Genomic DNA, 20,498 nt, shown 5'->3' on the forward strand with positions numbered 1-20,498 from the left:
TCCTCATCGTCATCCGCTTATCCGGGGTCGGGTCGCGGGGGGAGCAGCTCAAGCAGTGATTAAAAAATATCAGAACAAAATGTAATGTTGCAGGACAACGTCCATTCAGTTCTTCCAATGTTTAAATGAGGTGGAATCATAGTCCCAACTTTTATTTATTTATATAAACTATTTTTTTAATAATGTTAACTGATTCATAATATACTTATTTCAATAATATATATATATTTTTTTCGTTATTGTAAATGTTTCTTCTGGCAAAACAAAAAACCAACGTACCACCTGCAGTACCCTCACGGACCACCAGTCGGACAAGCAGTTCCGGCGCCGCTGCATCTCTTTGCTGGCGTCTGCTGTACGCGTCGGGACAAGGGGCGGACTGCCCCCTTGTGGTGCAAAAGAGTCACAAGACAATCTTCAAGACAAACTCAACCAAGAACACTTTTTTTAATTAAATAAAACTCACTTTCTTTCAAACTCATATATTATTTATTACAATTAAATATTTTCTTTTATATTACATAAATCCATTTAAAACCATACAAATTATCTGTGCTGTGATTAATAGTTCCCAGATGCTCTCAGAATTCCATGCTAAGAAGAGGAATATAAATCCACAACAAATAAACCACTTGATTAAGTAAAGACGTCCCACAAGTTGGACTTTTTTTTCGTTTTCTTTTTCGATTTCCCCTACTCCTTTTTGGTACAGACAACATTTCTTCGTTGTGATTCAAGATCAGAACAGCATTGACAAAAATAAAATTATTTGGAAGGTGCATTCATATAACAGTAATTGCTCATCTTCTGTTCACAACGTGGAATACAGGTTAACTGGAACAGGCACAAGGAAGGGGTGTGTAAGACGATGTCACACATCTTGATAAACCATAGTGGCTCTAGTGACTCCTAAGGCAGCTATAATGGACTTCTCGCTCTTGGGAACATGGAAGGGACGACTAAGCAGTCCAGACGACCATCCTACTCTCTACTCTCTATGCAGTGTTTGCTGACCGGGGTTCTGAGGAATCCGTTCGGAGAGGATAACCCGATTCAGATCATCAGGAGATGCGTGTTTAAACTTGAAGACCTTTGGCTTATTCAGAAGGCGGATTTAGAGAGAAGGCGGGACTCAAATCCTTGAAACTGTTTAAAACAGAAGTGGATTTTCAAATCGAGTAGGACTAATAACATAATGGAATTATTTTTGATACTAGACTGGCCTCTAAACTGACAGAAGATAAAAACCCTGAACAATATTGGGTTCTGATCTGGCTGACCAAACTTAGTTCCATTAGATCATTAGGACTGGCCCCCGGCAGCTGTCCCACAGGATTATGGGTAATAGTGGCGTGGAGGGCGACCGCCTGTCCATTAGCAGGGTCTGGTGCCAGGCCCCCCGGAAGAAATGGATTCTAGGCTTTAACTTCCAGATCTATCTGGTGCACTTTGAAGGAGAACCGAGAGGGGGGCCTGACCAGCACACATCCATCCCTCATGTTATCTTCAGAGGAACCATCTTCTGTTGGACTTTATTCTGAGTCTGTGGGGGGGCTCAGAGGAGATCAGGATGGGGCTCGGGTGTGACCAGGGTTGGGCTCAGAGGAGACCTGCGTTGGGGCTCAGGGGGGACCGGGTTGGGGCTCAGGGGGGACCTACGTTGGGGCTCAGGGGGGACCTACGTTGGGGCTCAGGGGGACCTATGTTGGGGCTCAGGGGGGACCGGGTTGGGGCTCAGGTGGGACCGGGTTGGGGCTCAGGGGGGACCTACGTTGGGGCTCAGGGGGGACCTACGTTGGGGCTCAGGGGGGACCTACGTTGGGGCTCAGGGGGGACCTACGTTGGGGCACAGGGGGGACCTGCGTTAGGGCTCAGGGGAGACCGGGTTGGGGCTCAGGGGAGACCTTCGTTTGGGCTCAGGGGAGACCTTTGTTGGGACTCAGGGTAGACCTGCGTTTGGGCTCAGGGTAGACCTGCGTTTGGGCTCAGGGTAGACCTGCGTTTGGGCTCAGGGGAGACCTGCGTTTGGGCTCAGGGTAGACCTGCGTTTGGGCTCAGGGTAGACCTGCGTTTGGGCTCAGGGTAGACCTGCGTTTGGGCTCAGGGTAGACCTGCGTTTGGGCTCAGGGGAGACCTGCGTTTGGGCTCAGGGGAGACCTGCGTTTTTTCCCGCCGGAGTCCGGGCGACCGCTGGGGAACACTGGGTGAACGATGCTAAGCTTTAGCACAGGTAGGATGATCAACACATTGCTAAACTCTAGCTCAGGAATGTTTAGTAAGGCAGCACAAGCGAGGGTAAAGGCTAACAGCGTACATGTTTCTACCAGGGGAGCAAACTCAAGCATGTATAGTACTTTAAGGGGTAAGGGACACAACCTCAGTGTCTACTTAAGGGTCAAGGAAGCACACAAAATGCAGAACATAAATGAAAGGAGCATGTCAGGTAAACAAAGAGGAAACGTCTTTAAGTTCTCATCATTTTGACACACGTTGTTGTCATGAAGAAGTGTTAGGGGTTAAATGGAAAGGCCGTGTTTGATAAGACCCTGTTTTAAAGTGTAAAGTCTCTGGCAAGAAGCTGACACCTAACTGTGAAGATCTCATAAAGACAGATCAGCTGGAAAGGGGAAACACCTTCTCAAAACCAGGAATGAAGTCTTCCTTTTTACCGCTCTCCAATATATCATTTTTAAATTGACCTTTTTTAAAAAATAAATTATAACTTCTCAATAAAGAAATAAATACATATCTTTTTGGAAAACACAGGAATGAGTCATCACATCAGATCTACGTCAAGTACACCTCGTCTCAGTCAGGGAGCAACAACTAAACATGTGACTGATCCATCTGCCCAGATATAGAAACGCAAACACCATTTAATGATGATCCAGGATCAGATCCAGGATCAGATCCAGAATCAGATCCAGAATCAGATCCAGGTCAAAACTAGGATCAGATCCGCCCCTCTACAGCCCGCTAGGGGGAAGGCAAAAACTAAACAACCAGAAAATAGACTTTAGCATTAGCATCACAACGAATAACCTCCCATACAGGAATTCCTTGAAGTAGGATGGCTCTTTGGCCCCATGATTACACTGGCTGAACCAAACAGATTAAACTGGATTCATCTTGACTCCAGCAGTAGAGCGCAGGATGGATGGTCGGTCCGCTGCCTTTACGACGTGTTTTCCAACGCCGACCGGAAGTGAAGGACGCATCACATCTTTTCCTGGAGACAAGTCCGGTTCTTTCTAGCAATAAGAGGCGAGAGGTCCCGGGACACCCCCCTTCTCAGGGCCGTCGGCCGGGCCACGCCTGCAGTGCAATCCAAATCAAATGAGATTAAGACTTTCGTGTCTACATCTGAGAAGACTCTCGTCTTCTTCCTCGCGGGCTGCTAATCGTTTTACTCAAGAGCCCAGCGGTGGGCCTGAGCTCACGTTGCATTAGTTAATGTGCTTCATTGAGACCTTCGGAGCTGGTATTGCTGACGGAGAGGAGTTTTACCTGTTTCATCTTTCAGCACTATACCGCTGCTCTATCAGGGCTCACATTTCATCCTGACAGCTGCGGCAGCGTTTCTCCTTCACAGCAGCAGAGTACAGTACAGTCCTCTCACACACACTTTACTACAGTGCCACGAAGCAATTACACCAAGCATTCACATTGTATTTCTCTAACTGCCATGTCCGTTCGTAGATTCCCCTCAAATGTTCTTCATGTTACTTATTTTGTTCTTTTAGACATAAGACACTCCCTACTACGATAAATGATCTCTGAAGTGTCAGTGTGAGATTGGAGACTCTGGGGTGGGCGTTTTCCCATCTCTCATGCCGGTGATAGAGGAGGGAGGTGGGGACTGGAAGAGAGGAAGGAACCAGGGACTGAACATGTCGGGACGAGGATTGCTACTGCAGGTTTTTGAGGAGGCGTCCGTAGCGGAAGTCGTAGACGTGTCGACAGACGAACACCAGGTCCGCGTCTACGTCGTCGGGCACACAGCGGTGGGCTGGCATGGCGTGGTCGAAGGTGGGCGGGACCACCAGGGAGGCGGCGTTGGTGCGGAGACCCTCTTTACGGCACTTCACCAAGGCACAAAATCTGACCACACACAAACATCTGGTCAACATCGGTTTGTACGTGTTCGTCTTTCTTAAACCAACGTCCTCCATACACCGTTATCATTTTGGTTTATAAGTCTGCGTTTTACTGTGAGTGTCGCTCACTCGCTCGCTCACTCACTCACTCACTCACTCACTCAATCTCTCACTCAGTTGCTGGCTGACTTGTTTGTGTGTTCACTCAATCGCTCAAACTCTCCCTCCCTCATCACTCCAACACTCGTAAGCTCACTTGCGCACTCACTCATTCTCAATCAACCGCTCGCTTGCACACTCCCTCCCTCACTTTCTCCCTCGTTTGCGTGTGCTCCCGATCGCTCACTTGCTCACTCACTAGTTTATTGGCTCACTCTCAATCAATCCTCTCAATCACTTACTCACTCACTCACTCACTCACACACTCACTCACCGGCAGTACTGGGCCAGTGTGAGGACGTAGCATCGGTCTTCGATGCAGGCCACGCTGTTCACGTCCTGGTGGCGCGAGGCAAAGATCTCGTTCTAGAGACGGATTACAGATTAACAGCACTAGTCAGTTACCACACATCTGCCTCCAGCCGCCTCACTAGGTCACATGCTGTCACTGCGTCGGCACTGCATCACTGGTTGTGCCCCGGGAAACAAACCGGGAAGCCTCTCATTCAGAGTCAAACAGGCTGTGGAGATGAATGATTCATTCGCTCACCTCACAATGCACGCTGGGGTTGTGGCCTCCTTGTGTGTGTTCCGGCCGGTAGTACCAAAACAAACTCATCATCATCTCTCCTGTGGCACAAAACAAACGAGTGTTAACCATAATGGAGGTGAGCTGATAAAGACCCGTCTCAGCGCTGTCCGCTACATAATGGAAACACGCACCCCCCCCCCCCCACACCTTTAGTCACAGGCAGCAAGGCGTCCTGCTGGAACCACACTGAGAACGACGGGCGTAAACGCACAGGGTTCAGTACTTCTGACGGGGGTAGTACTTATGATGGGGTTTACTTCTACTACTGATGGGGTTCAGTACTTCTGATTGGTGTTAACTACTTCTGATGGGGTTTACTGCTGGGGGGTAACTACTGCACAGGGGTTCAGTCCTTCTAGACAGGCTTCATTCCTTCTGGATGGGGTTCAGTGCTTCTGGACGGGGCGGGCCTCCTACCTGACTCAGGGTCCTGCCAGAGGGCCGAGATCTTGGCCACAAAAGGCAGAGTCTTCTTCCTGGGTCCGGACCTCAGGAGCACCGTGTCCCTGACCCGGATCACCTCCCCGTCCCGGTGGACCCCCTCGAAACAGGTCCTCAGCACCGGGGCCTCCTCCTCCTGGGGACCCAAAGGGACAAGGTGGCTCCCTCATACACGCTACCGATGCGACAGACTTCTGCAGCAGCATCCTCTTTGGTTCACCTATCAAATTTCTCTTTAAACTTCAATGTGTCCAGAACTCCAGCTCACCTCCACCCGATCATGTTACCCCTGTCCTTCACAACCTCCACTGGCTCCCAGTTCAATTTAGGATTAATTTCAAAATACTACTCACCCCCCCATAAAGTCATATATAACCTGGCCCCTCCCTACCTCTCCGACCTCCTCCTCCGCCACACATTTACCCGTTGCCTCAGGTCTACAGACACGACCACACTCAGAACCCCAAGGGACCGAGCTTCAGACCTGGGGTGAAAGGGCATCCCTCTGGAACTCCCTCCCCCACCACATCCCACACATCCAACACACTCCCTTCATTTATACAGGCCCTCAAAACACACCTTTTCAATCAATCACCTCCTCCCGTTCTCTCCCCTTCCTCCTTCTGATCTTTATACAATAAACGTCATTATTAAATTATTTTATTTTGTGTTCGCTCTGTAAAGCGTTGTTGAGTATTTAGAAAAGCACTATATGATTGGAATGTATCATCATTATGATTATTACAGGCGGACCCTCCACTCAATGAACCCCGTCCTTACCACGGTGAAGACCTCCTTCTGGTAGGACAGGCCGAGGGGCAGCCAGCCGTTGGTGGCTCTCCGGCGGCTGCTCTTGCCCTTCTTGTTGTCCTCCCTGCCGGCGGGCGCGCCCGGCTTCTTGTCTTTCTTGTCGCCGCCGAGCGCGGGCACGGCGGCTGCGCGGGCCCCGGGCCGGGGCTCGCTGGGGCCCTCGGCGCTCCGAGGACTCTCCTGGACCGCCCGCGACGGCGGCCGCGGCCCCCGGGGGTCCGAGAGCGGGGTCTGAACGCGGGGCACTGATTGGCCGGCCGGAGGCGCGGTGGGAACGGGGCAGCCGGTGAGGGTCCGCGGGCTGGGGGCGACGGGCACGGAGGAGGGGTTGCGATGGTCCCCGACGGCCTGGGAGAAGCTCTCTGGGGAGGTGAAACAAAGGAAATTGGGTGTTAGTCAGAATAACGGGAAGAAGTTTCCATTCCTCCGCTGACCACAGCCGTTAGCTAGTCACCACATGTCCACTTCACAGCTGAATCACTGAAACTTGAGTCACACTCGATTGTTTTTTGTTGCACGGAGGCTGCGGAAAAATAAACAGCAATTAGCGGTTATAGCGGCGTAGCAAGTGGGGCCACAAACACGCACGGAGACACACAGACACACGGAGACAGTCAGAGACACACGGAGACACACAGACACACGAAGACACACGGAGACACAGAGAGACAGAGAGACACACGAAGACACACGGAGACACACAGACACACGGAGACAGTCAGAGACACACGGAGACACACAGACACACGGAGACAGTCAGAGACACACGGAGAGACACTGAGACACACGGAGACACACAGAGACACAGAGAGGCAGAGAGACACACAAAGACACACGGAGACAGTCAGAGACACACGGAGACACACGGAGACACACAGAGACACAGAGAGGCAGAGAGACACACAAAGACACACGGAGACAGTCAGAGACACACAGAGACACACAGACACACGGAGACAGTCAGAGACACACGGAGAGACACTGAGACACACGGAGACACACGGAGACAGAGAGACACATGGAGACACACGGAGACACACGGAGACACACGGAGACACACGGAGACACACGGAGACACACGGAGACACACGGACACTGAGGGCAGCTAGAATCCAGGGCTTGGCTAGCTAGGCAGGCCTTGTGCGACTCATACTACAGCTATCCTGTCTATACATGGCGGCTGCTGCCACAAAGAGGGAACAGAGGCGGTGTTCCCGGGGGGGGCCGGGGGGGTGTTCACAGGGGGGTGTGTTCAGAGGGGAGTACCTGATGGGGAGGGTTGGAACACTAAAATACTTGATGATGATGTAGAACTCTTTCTAGCTCTCTGTGTATGCATTTATCATTTCAAAAGGCTTTGATTTGAATAGCGATACTTTTCAATGTACCGAGACGTTCAGCGTCCTGAACCAAAATAAAGTCCTGTCTGCCCCTCCGGCCCTGAACAATGAGAGGACCTGTCTGCCCACGGGCCCCTTTTTCCTACAACAACAGACCCAAACCACTTCCATGACAACGGCCATCGCTATTTTTAATGCAAACAAAGTCCTCCACCCGCCACCTCTCCACCCGCCACCTCTCCACCCTCCCCTCTCCACCCGTCCCCTCTCCCCTCTCCACCCGCCACCTCTCCACCCGTCCCCTCTCCACCCGCCACCTCTCCACCCGCCACCTCTCCACCCGTCCCCTCTCCACCCCTCCTCTCTCCACCCGCCCCTCTCCCCCCGTCCCTCTCCACCCGTCCCCTCTCCCCTCTCCACCCGTCCCCTCTCCACCCGTCCCCTCTCCCCTCTCCACCCCTCCCCTCTCCACCCGTCCCCTCTCCACCCGTCCCCTCTCCCCCCGTCCCTCTCCACCCGTCCCCTCTCCACCCGTCCCCTCTCCACCCGTCCCCTCACCACCCGTCCCCTCACCACCCGTCCCCTCTCCCCTCTCCACCCCTCCCCTCTCCACCCGTCCCCTCACCACCCGTCCCCTCACCACCCGTCCCCTCTCCACCCGTCCCCTCTCCACCCGTCCCCTCACCACCCGTCCCCTCACCACCCGTCCCCTCTCCACCCGTCCCCTCTCCACCCGTCCCCTCTCCACCCGTCCCCTCTCCACCTGTCCCGTCCTCTCTCCACCCGTCCCCTCTCCACCCGTCCTCTCTCCACCCATCCCCTTCCACCCGTCCCCTATCCACCCATCCTGTCCCCTATCCACCCGTCCCGTCCCCTCTCCACCCGTCCCGTCCCTTCTCCACACATCCCCTCTCCGCCCATTGCATCTCCACCCGTCCCCTCTCCACCCGTCCCGTCCCCTCTCCACCCGTCCTCTCTCCACCCATCCCCTCTCCACCCGTCCCCTATCCACCCATCCCGTCCTCTCTCCACCCGTCCCCTCTCCACCCCTCCCCTCTCCACCTGTCCCGTCCTCTCTCCACCCGTCCCCTATCCACCCGTCCTGTCCCCTCTCCACCCGTCCCGTCCCTTCTCCACACATCCCCTCTCCGCCCATTGCATCTCCACCCATCGACTCTCCACCCGCTATCTGGCCGGGCGGACTACGTCACCTAATGTCATGATTGCTGGTGTTTCTGCTGTAGTGTACTTTTTGTTTTTATGATAAATAACAAAGTCAAGTCAATCATACATCTGTCTGGGTATCGGAAACACAACATCACCTGCACTAATACATATTCAATTGTATAAGCTCACCGGTCTTGACGCCATGGTTACACTTGGTGCGCTGGTCGTTGGTGCAGAGCGAGCAGCCCGTCCGTCCCGCGCCGGGGGGGTAGGCTGAGTAGCCGCTGACCCTGCAGGCCTCTCCGTAGCAGGCCCCCACCGAGGTGCAGCAGTACAGCGGGCGGGAGATCCCCGGGGCCGGCGGGTCGGCGGCAGGCATCAGCTTGGGTCGCTTGCCCCCCCTGGGGCACAGCGAGACGGGGGCGATGGGCGAGGGCGGGCCGTCCGAGTGGCTGAAGTGGACGTAGTACCCGGGGCAGCAGGTGTACTCGTGGGGGAAGCGGGCGTCGGACATGGCGGCCGGGTGGGCGAGGGAGTGGGGCGCCTGCAGGTGGTGGTGGTGGTGGTGGTGGTGGTGGTGGTGGTGGTGGTGGAACACCTTGGACAGCGAGCCCTCCTCAGACTCCTTGAAGCTCTTGTCCTTGAGGAACAGGGCGAGCCTGTGGCAGTACTCCATGCACATCTCCTGGGAGCAGCAGTAGCAGGGGGCCAGGCCGCTCTCCACCTGCTCCTCCTTGATGGACTTCAGGGAGAACCCCACCACCGGGCCGCATCGCGACCCGCATTTATAGCAGCCCTGCCCGCCCGGAGACCCCCGCCACTGGCCCTCGTGGTCCGGCGTCTCGCTCTTGCAGACGCTCCCGCAGGTCGGGACGGGGGAGTCCTGCCGGGGGCGGGCCTGATCCCTGGCCTCCTGTGGTCCGGGTTTGAGTTGGAGCTCGGTGCGTTTTGGATGTGGTGATCTTTGGGTCGGCGCTGGTTCTCCCCCCTGGGGCTCCCCGACCTTCTCCTTCTGTGGGGACGCCGACGTCTTGGTGTCCCTGGCCCCCGTCGCCGCCTCCGTCGTCGTCGTCGTCGTCGTCTTCTTCTGCCGCCGGTTTCCGTACGGAGCGCTGGTGAGCTTGAGCAGCGTGGCGGCGGTGAGCCCGGCCTGGCGTCGGGGAGCCGGGGTGAACACGGCCGACCAGTCGATGTTCTCCGGCTCCTTCCTGGCCTTCTTCTTCCGCGGCCTCCCGCCGGCGTCGGCCTCAGGGACCAGGCCGGGCTCCTCGACCGCCTCTCCTTTAGGTTCCTCTGGCGCCGGGGCCTCGGCGGGGCAGGCGTCGGCGGCGAGGCGGCGGCTGGCGTGCTGCGGCCTCTTGGGCTGCCCGGCGGCTCGGTGGAGCAGCAGGCTGTTGACGGCCTCGGCGTTGAGGGAGGCCATCCTCCTCCGCCGGGGCTCCCACGCGGCCGGGCTCGGCGGGGGCGGAGCTTCCGACGGACCGGGTTCTGGTTCTGCTGCTCGTTGATCGGCGACAGAGGAGGTCCTCTTCAGTGGCCGGTGGGACTTGGTCCTCCTCGGAGCCGGGCCGGGTGGCTCCTTCCGTTTGTCCTTCGCAGCCTTCAGCTTGGCTCCCTTCGAGGCGGGTTTCACCTTACCCAGGAGCCTCCTCTCCTCCAGACGCGAGAGCACGACGTGGCAGTCCAACGCGTCGCCATCGCCCGACGCCGCCGGCGTCTTCCGTCTCCCGCTCCGGCTCCCCTTGGTCTCCTTCCTCTTCCTCGCCCTGTGCTTGTTCCTCTCTTTCTGTTTCCTTCCTCGTATGCTGCCCTTGGGTTCCTTCGTAGCCTTTCCTCGCTGCAGAGGCCGCTTGGGCTGAGCTCTGACCATGGTCCGAGCGAGGCTGCCTTGTCCCCGAGGCCTGCTGTGGTGGATCAGCTCACAGAAGCCCCTCCGTGGGCATGGTCATGGATCATCACCTGGGCCCACACCACCCCTGGGGAAAGACAGATTGCACAATCATCAGCGGAGTTTGCTGCACAGCGAGCTACACAGGGAGGCTGCTTAGACCACCACAAACACCCGCCACTACTGGCCTGCCACTATGCAATTTGTCTCCCTAACTGTAGAGCGATTTACATTTTGCCCGAGCCCAGTTGTGAACCACCGAGCCCAAGCATGAATCCCCTGTTACAACACTTTTAGATTTGTTTGTGTGTTGAAATGACAGCCATATGATTGTTCAATTTTATATCAATGGATGCAATTAAACCACAGCTTCAGTTGGCGTTTGGTTGGATGAATGACTCACTCTGATATTACACACATTGTACACGGTCACTCAATAAGACAACAGAGGGAATATTTGAAGAATAGATAAGACGTTTTTGGCATCCTCTATTATAAGATCTGTACAGCTGATGATTCAGGAGATTAGGCCTACTTGTTTTGAGATGTTTGAGATAGGATTCCTCAAATGAAAAACAAGAGCAATGTACTAAATGTTGCCAACCGACAGTTGAACATTTACATAACCAGAATGCTATGAAAGCCATCTAAATTAATGTAATCTCAAATTGTTGTAATAGCACTTATTTTAGCAAGTTCCATGGCATACCCATGTCAGACAATGGCCTCTTCAGTTACCATGTCAACAAGCTGGTACATTAAGGCATATGTATGCGTTTCATTGTACAAATAACACGAAATGAGGAAACACAATGAAGAATTTGAGCACATCGATTCTAATGTGTTATCAGTTTTAACAAGACCAAACCCTTTCTCGCCATTGCAAGGACCCAACAGCTACTGATATTAAACCCAAGATTGACCCGACTCCAATGACGCTCTTCCATGTGAAATTAAACCATAAATCTGCTCTCTGAAAAGCTATTATGCACGTTGACCTCTTCCGTCTATTAAAAGTGACATTTCATCTAGAAAACTATTGAGCCTCTCCATTAAAGCCATTAAATCTGAATTGATTGTTTAACAACTTTAAACTGCATGTATAACTGCCAAATGTATAATTCATAGAGAGATATACACTATCCTGGTCCCGCTGGAGACCATACAACTCAACGGAGGAAGGGTTAAGGTCTCGGCAGAGTGCGACTACAGCTCGCTCTGCGTTCTGATTCTGCATAGAGCAGCAGACCCCTGACACGCTCAGGGGTCTGCAAAGGATAGCAACAGCAATCCTACCCAGTGCCGCATATGGCTCAGGAGGTAGGGCAGGTTGGATGATAACCGGAAGGTTGCAAGTTCAATCCCCAGCTCCTCCGAGCGGAGTGTCAAGGTGTCCCTGAGCATGGCACCTAACCCTAAATGCTCCCGACAAGCTGGCTGTCACCTTGCATGGTTAACACCGCCGTGGGTGTGCATGAATGGGTGAATGTTAGGCAATATTGTAAAGCGCTCTGAGTGGCCACATTGGTTAGAAAAGTGCTGGATAAATGCAGTCCATTTACCATTTACCATTACCCCTCAGCTACACCAACACAGTAGCGAGTCTAATGATCTGCTGCACTCCAAACCCTACAGTCTATGACGGAGGCAGCTCAAGCCAAATAATCTTTTGATTGATGCATCCCCTACACCTGTGAGACCAGCCCGGGTCTGCGATGGAGCGTTTCCCTGAAGACATGACATCATGGAATGCCCCCGCCCTCCCCCTCCCCCACCCCCACCGTGTCTGTAGGAGGCGACCGGGTCAACACTAGTGCTGGCAGCACAATACAGAGATGTAGACACCCGCAGAAGACAGACAGTTTGGTAGACTGAAGACCGACTAGTCTGCTGCACACTAGATGCGCACAATGCAGAGTCACACAGGCCGCCTCTATATATTATGTAAAGTTTGGTTGTGCAACAATTTGCTACAACATATAGCCTTCCCTATTCATTCCTGAAGCCTGCTTTAGCAAATCCAGACACATAACGGACACACCATAACAGACACACTCGCATGTGTGTTCAACCCAAAAGCCATTCTGAACAGAATTCTCACAGTCAAAAGTGAAGTCTCACTATTTTCAGACTTTCCATGTAGTTTGGTTTCCGCTTGGCCTACGGTTCCACGTTAGGACAAGACATCCTCTCCCTGCTCCACAAATCAGCGGCTGTTTGACACTCCGTCGCCACTGTTCATGTATTGATGTGCGGCCCGTAGCAACTCCTCCTCTCCGTAGCAACGGCGCAGACGTATACCACGCGACTTCGCAGAAGACCCGTCGCAGCCTCCACGCTTCCCATAAAACTCCGCCCCGAGACAATAACAGACGGGGAATGCGGGAGGCCCGGTGAGTCTCCAAATACCGAGGTTAGGAAGCGGACCCGCAGGCTTGCTATTCACAGAATATCTCACACCAAAGAGGGAGAACATCTAAATGGTAAATAAGACTGCATTTATGTAGCACCTCGCTAACCAGTGGCCCCTCAAAGCGCTTTACAATATGGCCTAACATTCAGCCATTCATGCCCACATTCACACACCGACGGCGGTGTGAACAATGCAAGGCAACAGCCAGCTGGTCGGGAGCAGTCAGGGCGAGGCGCTCAGGGACATCCCCACACTCAGCTAGGAGGAGCCGGGGATTGTACTAGCAACCTGCCGGTAACAAGTCAACCCCGATCTACCTCGTGAGCCACTGGCGTACCTACATCCCTACCTGCCACATCAACAAATAGTCAGGCTGAAGGGATGGGATCCAACATACTCTTGAGTTACTATTTTACCACAGACAACTAGGACCGATCGTTCTCCATCTTAAATATGCGGAATAGCAACTTCTGAAAGTTCGACAAAAGCCTTGAAGAACCGCTCAATGGATCTGGAGAAAGAGATGATCATGATGTTCTCTTCAGAGATTCACCGTGACACAATGCTCCCGGAGTGCAGAGCACAACTGAGAAGAACATTTACAGAATCCATCTCATCGCCCGTTCTCCCTCATCCCCCCCTGAGCGACTCTGTGAACCGCAAAATGATGCAGAAAATAACGGTTGTAATTTGACAGATAAGAGAAGAGGAGAACCGAGTGATGACTTGGTTACTTTTGATGGCCAATCAGGTGGCTTCACTGACAGAGACACGCTTTAAGAAAGAAGGATTGCTCATTAGCCAACATTGTCTTCAGCTGAGGGAAAGATTCCCGCCTGCAAGTTATGATGTTAAGACAAACTTTACCACCGACGGTGCCAGAACCTCAATCACAGCAGGGGGTGTGGTTCAATAATGAGATGAAAGGGTTGATGACTGACTCCATTACCGTTTCAAACAGATTGACCATCAACTGCTCTACAGATTGAGCAATGACACCTTCTCAGTCACGCACGCACACACCTCCAAGGTGTTTAAGCCAAAATAAGCTCAGAGAGGAAATTCTTCAGTTTGGTGTGGGTCTTGATTTGTTTCTGTAAATCCGTCTAAGAGTTGTTATATTATAAATATTTAGGCTAGGGTGAATGCTGGTATATTCTCCATAATTGTGATTCAGGCACCTGTTCTGAGGCATCACAGGATGGTCTATGGTGATTGACTCAGAGTGGGTTTCAAGTAGGGTTAAAAGCACGTTTGCGAGAGTGAGTGTTGTTAATCAGTTAAAAATAACAATTCCAACACACGCTACGAAAAGTTAATATCATTAAGATGAAGGCAGATTAACCCCTACCACGCCAGAACGCACATCCTTTTGCAAACACGTAAAAACAACTTGTGTTGAAGGTCGTTCAGTGTGCGAAACAGGCTATTCCTAACGCGCTGGGGCTCAAACACAGGGCGTATCACCAAGTCCGCTCCCCCGGGCAGATCATCGGTCCTCGGCCGGCAGCGCCGACACCACCGTCCACCATGATCCCGTTTCGGGAACCATCCGCACTAACGTAGCGAAACAACTCGGATTCGCTCTCATTGAGATCAACAAAAGTGAGACGCGTGTCCTATTGCACATCACATCGCGTTGGGATGCGTTCTGCACATCAGAACTGCGGTGAATCCCCGCTGTCCCCGTCCGCTCCCCCGGTCCGCTCCCCCGGTCCGGGCGGTGACAGCATGCGGGGGGAACGTGTTCAGTATCAGAAGTGAAGCTCACCGGGACGACGATCAAGCGACGAGTTCGCGTCTGGTGCTCGATAACATGAGGGGTTATGGGGCTGGTGGTAAATACGAAGATTATTACGGGCTTCTAGCCCGGTTGTTACGATGTAGGCAGGGAAGGCGATCCGCGACGGTACAGCCGACTGAAACTGAAATTAAAAGACGATGCATGTGGGGAGATCATACCTCGAGTCCCGATCGCGATGGGTCTACGGACCAGGAAAAGATCCGAAGGTTTTTCCCCTGCTTGAAAATGTTTCTATAGCCGATCTGCGAGACGATCCGTGGGAGCGAATATCCTCCAGCAGCCAGAGTCACGGCAACACGGTAAACGGTGACCTACTTCCGAAGTGGCATGCTGGAGATAATATCATGCGAGGCTGCTGCCGCTGCGCTGGGACATCACACACACACACACACACACACACACACACACACACACACACACACACACACACACACACACACACACACACACACACACACACACACACACACACACACACACACACACACACACACACACACACACACACACACACACACACACAGATTGATAAAGGTCAAGAGTTGGGACCAATAAACAGTGTGTAGCTTTTCCAAAACCTATTAATTGATTTCTAATACAGGATAAATTATCCAATAGAATAGGCTAATGGTTTTACAGTCAAAAATAGTCTGCTAATAGACAGTTAGTCTAGAAGTGACCACTCATAGAAGTGTACCATTAACCAACAGCACCGATGAAAGCAGATGTAAGACCTAAAGCAGATGCCGGGCCCGAGGCACTGTTCCATTTTTGGCTTAACCACATTCAAATAATTTAGAACAAGAGCGCCAAATTGCTATTACCATAATTTAAAATGACGTTTGAATAAATAAGAAAAGAGATTTGAAAGGCTAAAAATCAAACAACTCAACAAAATCGATGGTGGGGGATTTCCATGTCAACACAACTAATCTTACGCGTCATCAAGTTGGTGTCTCGTTAAATATCTCTCTTAATTGGAATAACCGCTAATTCCCGTGATCAATATCCGTCTTTACGGTAATTAACAGATGTTAACGAGCCGAGTGGCACTTAATGAGGCGAGGGCCCGGAGAAGCTGAGCGAGCAGAACGCAAACTAAATACACGCACACACACACACACACACACACACACACACACACACACACACACACACACACACACACACACACACACACACACACACACACACACACACACACACACACACACACACACACACACACACACACACATCCATGACTGCAACGCAAACTGAATACACACACATCCACGACTGCAACGCAAACGGAATACACACATCCACTACTACAACGCAAACTGAATACACACACATCCACGACTCGAACGCAAACTGAATACACAAACATCCACGACTACAACGCAAACAAGAGGCTCCTTATAGGATAACAATAATAACAGGCTCCATAGGACAGCGTTGCTAACAGGCTCCTTATAGGACAACGTTAATAACAGCTCCTAAAGGACAGCATTAATAACAGGCTCCTTATAGGACAACGTTAAAAACAGCCTCCTTATGGGGAAGCATTAATAACAGTCTCCAACAGGCTCCTAATAGGACAGCATTAATAACAGGCTCCTTATAGGACAGCATTAATAACAGGCTCCAAAAGCCTCCTTAGGACAGCATTAATAACAGCTCATTAGGACAGCATTAATAATAAGCTCCAACAGGCTCTTTATAGGACAACGTTAATAACAGGCTCCTTATAGGGCAGCATTAATAACAGGCTCCTTATAGGACAACGTTAATAACAGCCTCCTTATAGGACAGCATCACTCTCCAGCCTGGAGGTAATACTCAAACATCAGCCTCCCCAACCATCTCCTTCAGGAGATAATCCAACATCAAATCTCCTGTCAGCAACATAACTTCAGAATAAGATATGAAATGTATGTGCAACGTGCTTCTTTAAATATACTCTAAATGATACACAGTGTCGATGACAAATAACGCCTTGCTCCCTTGTGTGACCATCACGTCTGCACGGCGTGTTTCAACCAAAGACTAGTGATCAGCAACACGTCTGTCCGGCCCACTCTGAGCAGGAGGACAGGAGGACAGATGAGCCTTCATGGTTCGTCGCTCAAACAGACACGGTGTTACAGCGTGTGATGGGACGTGAACACCTGGTGCCAAACAGCCCCTGACAGGAGAGGGAACATGGATAAGCAATCAGAAACGTCCAGACGGAGACAGAAACGCAACCACAGACACCCCCCCCACCCCTTCATCGCTTGACAAGTTGGGCTGGAAAGTTCCAGAATGAAGCGCGACGATTGTGTGAAACAGACAGGGAAGTGGGGAAGGGATTGAGGAATTAGTGAATAGAGACGGCACAGAGTTGGGAGAGAGAGGGCGAGAGACTGAGAGCTGCAGTTGCATTGAGAGAGCGAGAGGGAGAGAGAGCCATGTCATTATCATCATGAACAATGGCTGTCTGATGGAGCAGCTCTGCCGTTATGTTTCCAGCACAGCTGAGGGAGGAGGAGGAGGAGGAGGAGGAGGAGGAGGCGGAGGAGGAGGAGGAGCGAAGGAGGAGGTGTCAGCCAGCCTGTCTCACTTAACGGCCTCACCGCGGGCCTCACTCATGCTTCAGCATCTGCCCGAGTGAAGGACACTTGGTGCCATGTGTTCCTCTGTGGAGAAGCCCGGCGCTCGCTACACACTGAGAGCTTCTGTTCCTCCTCAGCCTGAGCGGCCATTGAGTCTCCCAACTGGCCAGCCCTTGTAAACAAGCCCAGTGGGTGATAATAGAGGCGAGCCACCAGCTCCTCCAACCCTCCACCGCCATCCACCCGCAGCTGTGGCCTGACAGCTGACGCCCGAGTCTTTAGGTCCCTGTTCCTTCACAGTCACCCTCACTGTGAAACCAGCCCCCCCCCCCCCCCCCACCTCAAACCAATCCCAGCCCATCTTCCACCAGCTGACCTGTAACGTCCATAGAACGTGTGTCTGCCATCAGAACGAGGAGAAAGACAGAGAATGAGTGTGAGAGAGAGAAGGGGAGTAAGAGAGAGACGATTGGGTGAGGATTAGAGGGGAAAACAGAGGACAAGGGAGGGAGAGTGTTAATAGATTTGAGGGAGAAGGGGGTGATACACCTGAACCCTGATAGTGGGGTGGCCCGGGTACACCGCTATCAGAACACACACACAGACACACACATGATGAGCATACACACACACACACGCGCGCTCACGCACGCATGCACACACGAAAACACACGCAAACATGCAAACACACGCATATGCAGACACTACACGCAAAGACACGCACGCACACGCGATGAGCACTCACCCAACCCAATGAGCACTAACAGTCAGGCAATTGGTTGCCACAAGCTTTCAATCCTAGCACTAACAGAAGCTTGGAAAGCCATGCGAACGAGACAACGACACCCGGACTACACGGCTCATTGGCTCATGAGTCATGACGCTACCATGATTATTTCCTTAACGACGAGCGGCAAGTTAGGATAAGAAGAGTATCAAAGTTAAAGAAACAAGGGAATGCTATTCTAAAAGACGGTCTGAACTTCATCCAAGTTATTTTTGTACTGCCTGCAACATGTCAGAAATACAGCAACGTGTTCGGAGTCAGAGACCAGAGACCTGAGCTTTTCGACGGAAGTCTGTCTCCCTTACTAAAGTCCAGCAGCATCTCAACTATGGCGACATAAAACATGGCATCTGAAGCCCTCTGAGATGTACCTGTGATTAAGGGCTATACAAACACAAATGACTTGAAGGGAAGGGGCAATAAAGCTGGCATCAACGTGTTCCTCATGCTCAGCATCACCCGTTTTATGGAGCGATATGATGTATGGGTGGTAGAATCTACATATTTCTATCACATATTGGGATACAGGGAAGGTAAAAGAGCAATCAATAAGCAAAATGAAGACAAATAATTCATGGGAATGGTATCTCATAGCAATAGCAGAAGTCAATTCAAAAATTTCGTTTTAGTAATTCTCATTAATTCTGCATTGGCTATCAAAAAGTCCTATCTGTTTCTCAGTCGGAAAGTATTTATAGTACATCCATTTAGTGTACGGTAGTTCTGTGTGCTTGGGGCGCCGTGTCATCGACATAATGGGATTATCTGAAAGATGCATGTCTCGCTTTATGGAATAAGGCAGTTTTATCCATGATGCTTCTATGCTTTTAAACATTGCAACCCACATCCTATAGCCTACATAGCAATCCTCAACAGCTTTTGGAACTCGTTAATCCCGACCTATGGACAAATAGTTAACATTCCGTAATTTTTATCACTGGATACTTGTGTACAAGTTTCGCACCACATGCTTGCATTCGTTCTCTGTGATGCAACCTTAGTTTAGTCAACAAACTCAACGCCTTTCGGCCTCGAAACACTCAAGACATGACGGGGTCTCTGACCGCGATGCATGGCCGTACTTACCATGAGGACCAGGCGCTTTACCAGTAGAAGCAAGTTGATCCTTCAGCGTGCCAACACCCCCAGCACGCCGGGCTCTGACCCCGCTTTACCTCGGTTCTCACGGTGTCCTCGGTCGCTTGAATTAAGTCTCCAGCCACTTTCAGTGTTTTTCTCTTTCCTGAAGAAACGCTAGATAGTTATGTTCCGAGTAAAACGTCCACTAAAGAAGCCCCTCCGGCTGCTACTCCTCCAGGAGGGGTGGTGGTCAGGTGTTTGGACCCCGGGAGGGAGAGCGACCAGCGGACGACTCAGTCGAGTTGCGATCATCTTCCTCCGCTCCACTGGAGCTCCTCTCCGAACGGCGCGGATCTGTCCGCGGCCGAGCGGGGAACCGTCCGTCGGTGCCGCTGCGGAAACTGGAATAGCAGTTGGAATTCGCCGCGGGATAAATATTTTACTCGCATTTAACAAACTGCGACTACTTTAGCATTTTTTACATAACATCATCATCCGCTTTTCATGTTGACGCATCATGTTGAGAAAACATGGAGTTTCTTAAAGGGCCACGGACGTCCGTCCACATGTCACCCGGAGAGGCCCTGATGTAGAGAGGGGCTTCATCTGTGAATGAACACTATGGAATCACACCTATTATTAATATTATCCATACTAGTATCAATACTGTTACTGAACACCATTGAATCACACCTATTACTAATACTATCACTACCAGTATCAACACCTGTTATTAATACTATCACTACTGTATCATACTGTTACTGAACACAAGGAATCACACCTATTGCTATCACTAATAGTATCAATACTGTAACTGAACACCATGGAATCACACCTATTATTAATATCATCACTACCAGTATCCACACCTGTTATTAATACTATCACTACTACTACTATCAATACTACTACTACTACTACTACAATTAATACTAATTATTTATAACATAATAATTAATATATTATTGTATATTATTGTAATGTATTGAAAATGTATAGTTACATCGAAGTTTATTTAAATAAGTCCTTATTTAATGACTAGCTTTTGAGCCTAATTGGCCAACGCACAGAATTGAAGCTAAATCCTACCATGTGCACATGGAACCGCAGGTCTTAACAGGTCATAAAACCCCCTTTAGCTCCGACATGAGCTATATATGTCACTTTATCGTTGTTATAACGAACTTTGGAGTTAATACTCCCATACTTGCTGAATGGTTTGTAAACCTAGCAATTGTGTCTTTACCTATTGGGAAAGGCTACATTACTTTTAAGGCAATTTATGCCAGGCCTGCCAGCTGTGGACATAAAGAAACGTATGTGTGTGTGTGTGTGTGT

The 20,498-nt window shown here is 51.3% G+C and overlaps 1 protein-coding gene across 2 annotated transcripts; it reads right to left on the reverse strand.

Moving 5' to 3' along the window:
- Positions 1-2,439: 2,439 nt before the first annotated feature.
- On the reverse strand, positions 2,440-19,697 carry bahd1 (bromo adjacent homology domain containing 1). Of its 2 annotated transcripts, XM_030356667.1 has the most exons (8): positions 19,164-19,697; positions 14,870-15,072; positions 8,796-10,582; positions 6,070-6,461; positions 5,266-5,425; positions 4,807-4,886; positions 4,531-4,622; positions 2,440-4,101 (listed from the first exon to the last, which is right to left on the reverse strand). In XM_030356667.1, exons 3-8 carry the CDS (start codon positions 10,474-10,476, stop codon positions 3,909-3,911), a joined length of 2,598 nt encoding a protein of 865 aa, XP_030212527.1. In that variant the 5' UTR covers positions 10,477-10,582; positions 14,870-15,072; positions 19,164-19,697; the 3' UTR covers positions 2,440-3,908. The 2 variants fall into 2 exon arrangements, with proteins under 2 accessions (XP_030212527.1, XP_030212526.1); XM_030356666.1 differs by lacking the exon at positions 14,870-15,072.
- Positions 19,698-20,498: the final 801 nt, after the last annotated feature.

This window comes from Gadus morhua, chromosome 5 (assembly GCF_902167405.1).
Source record: "Gadus morhua chromosome 5, gadMor3.0, whole genome shotgun sequence".
In the NCBI taxonomy this organism is placed as follows: Eukaryota; Metazoa; Chordata; class Actinopteri; order Gadiformes; family Gadidae; genus Gadus; species Gadus morhua.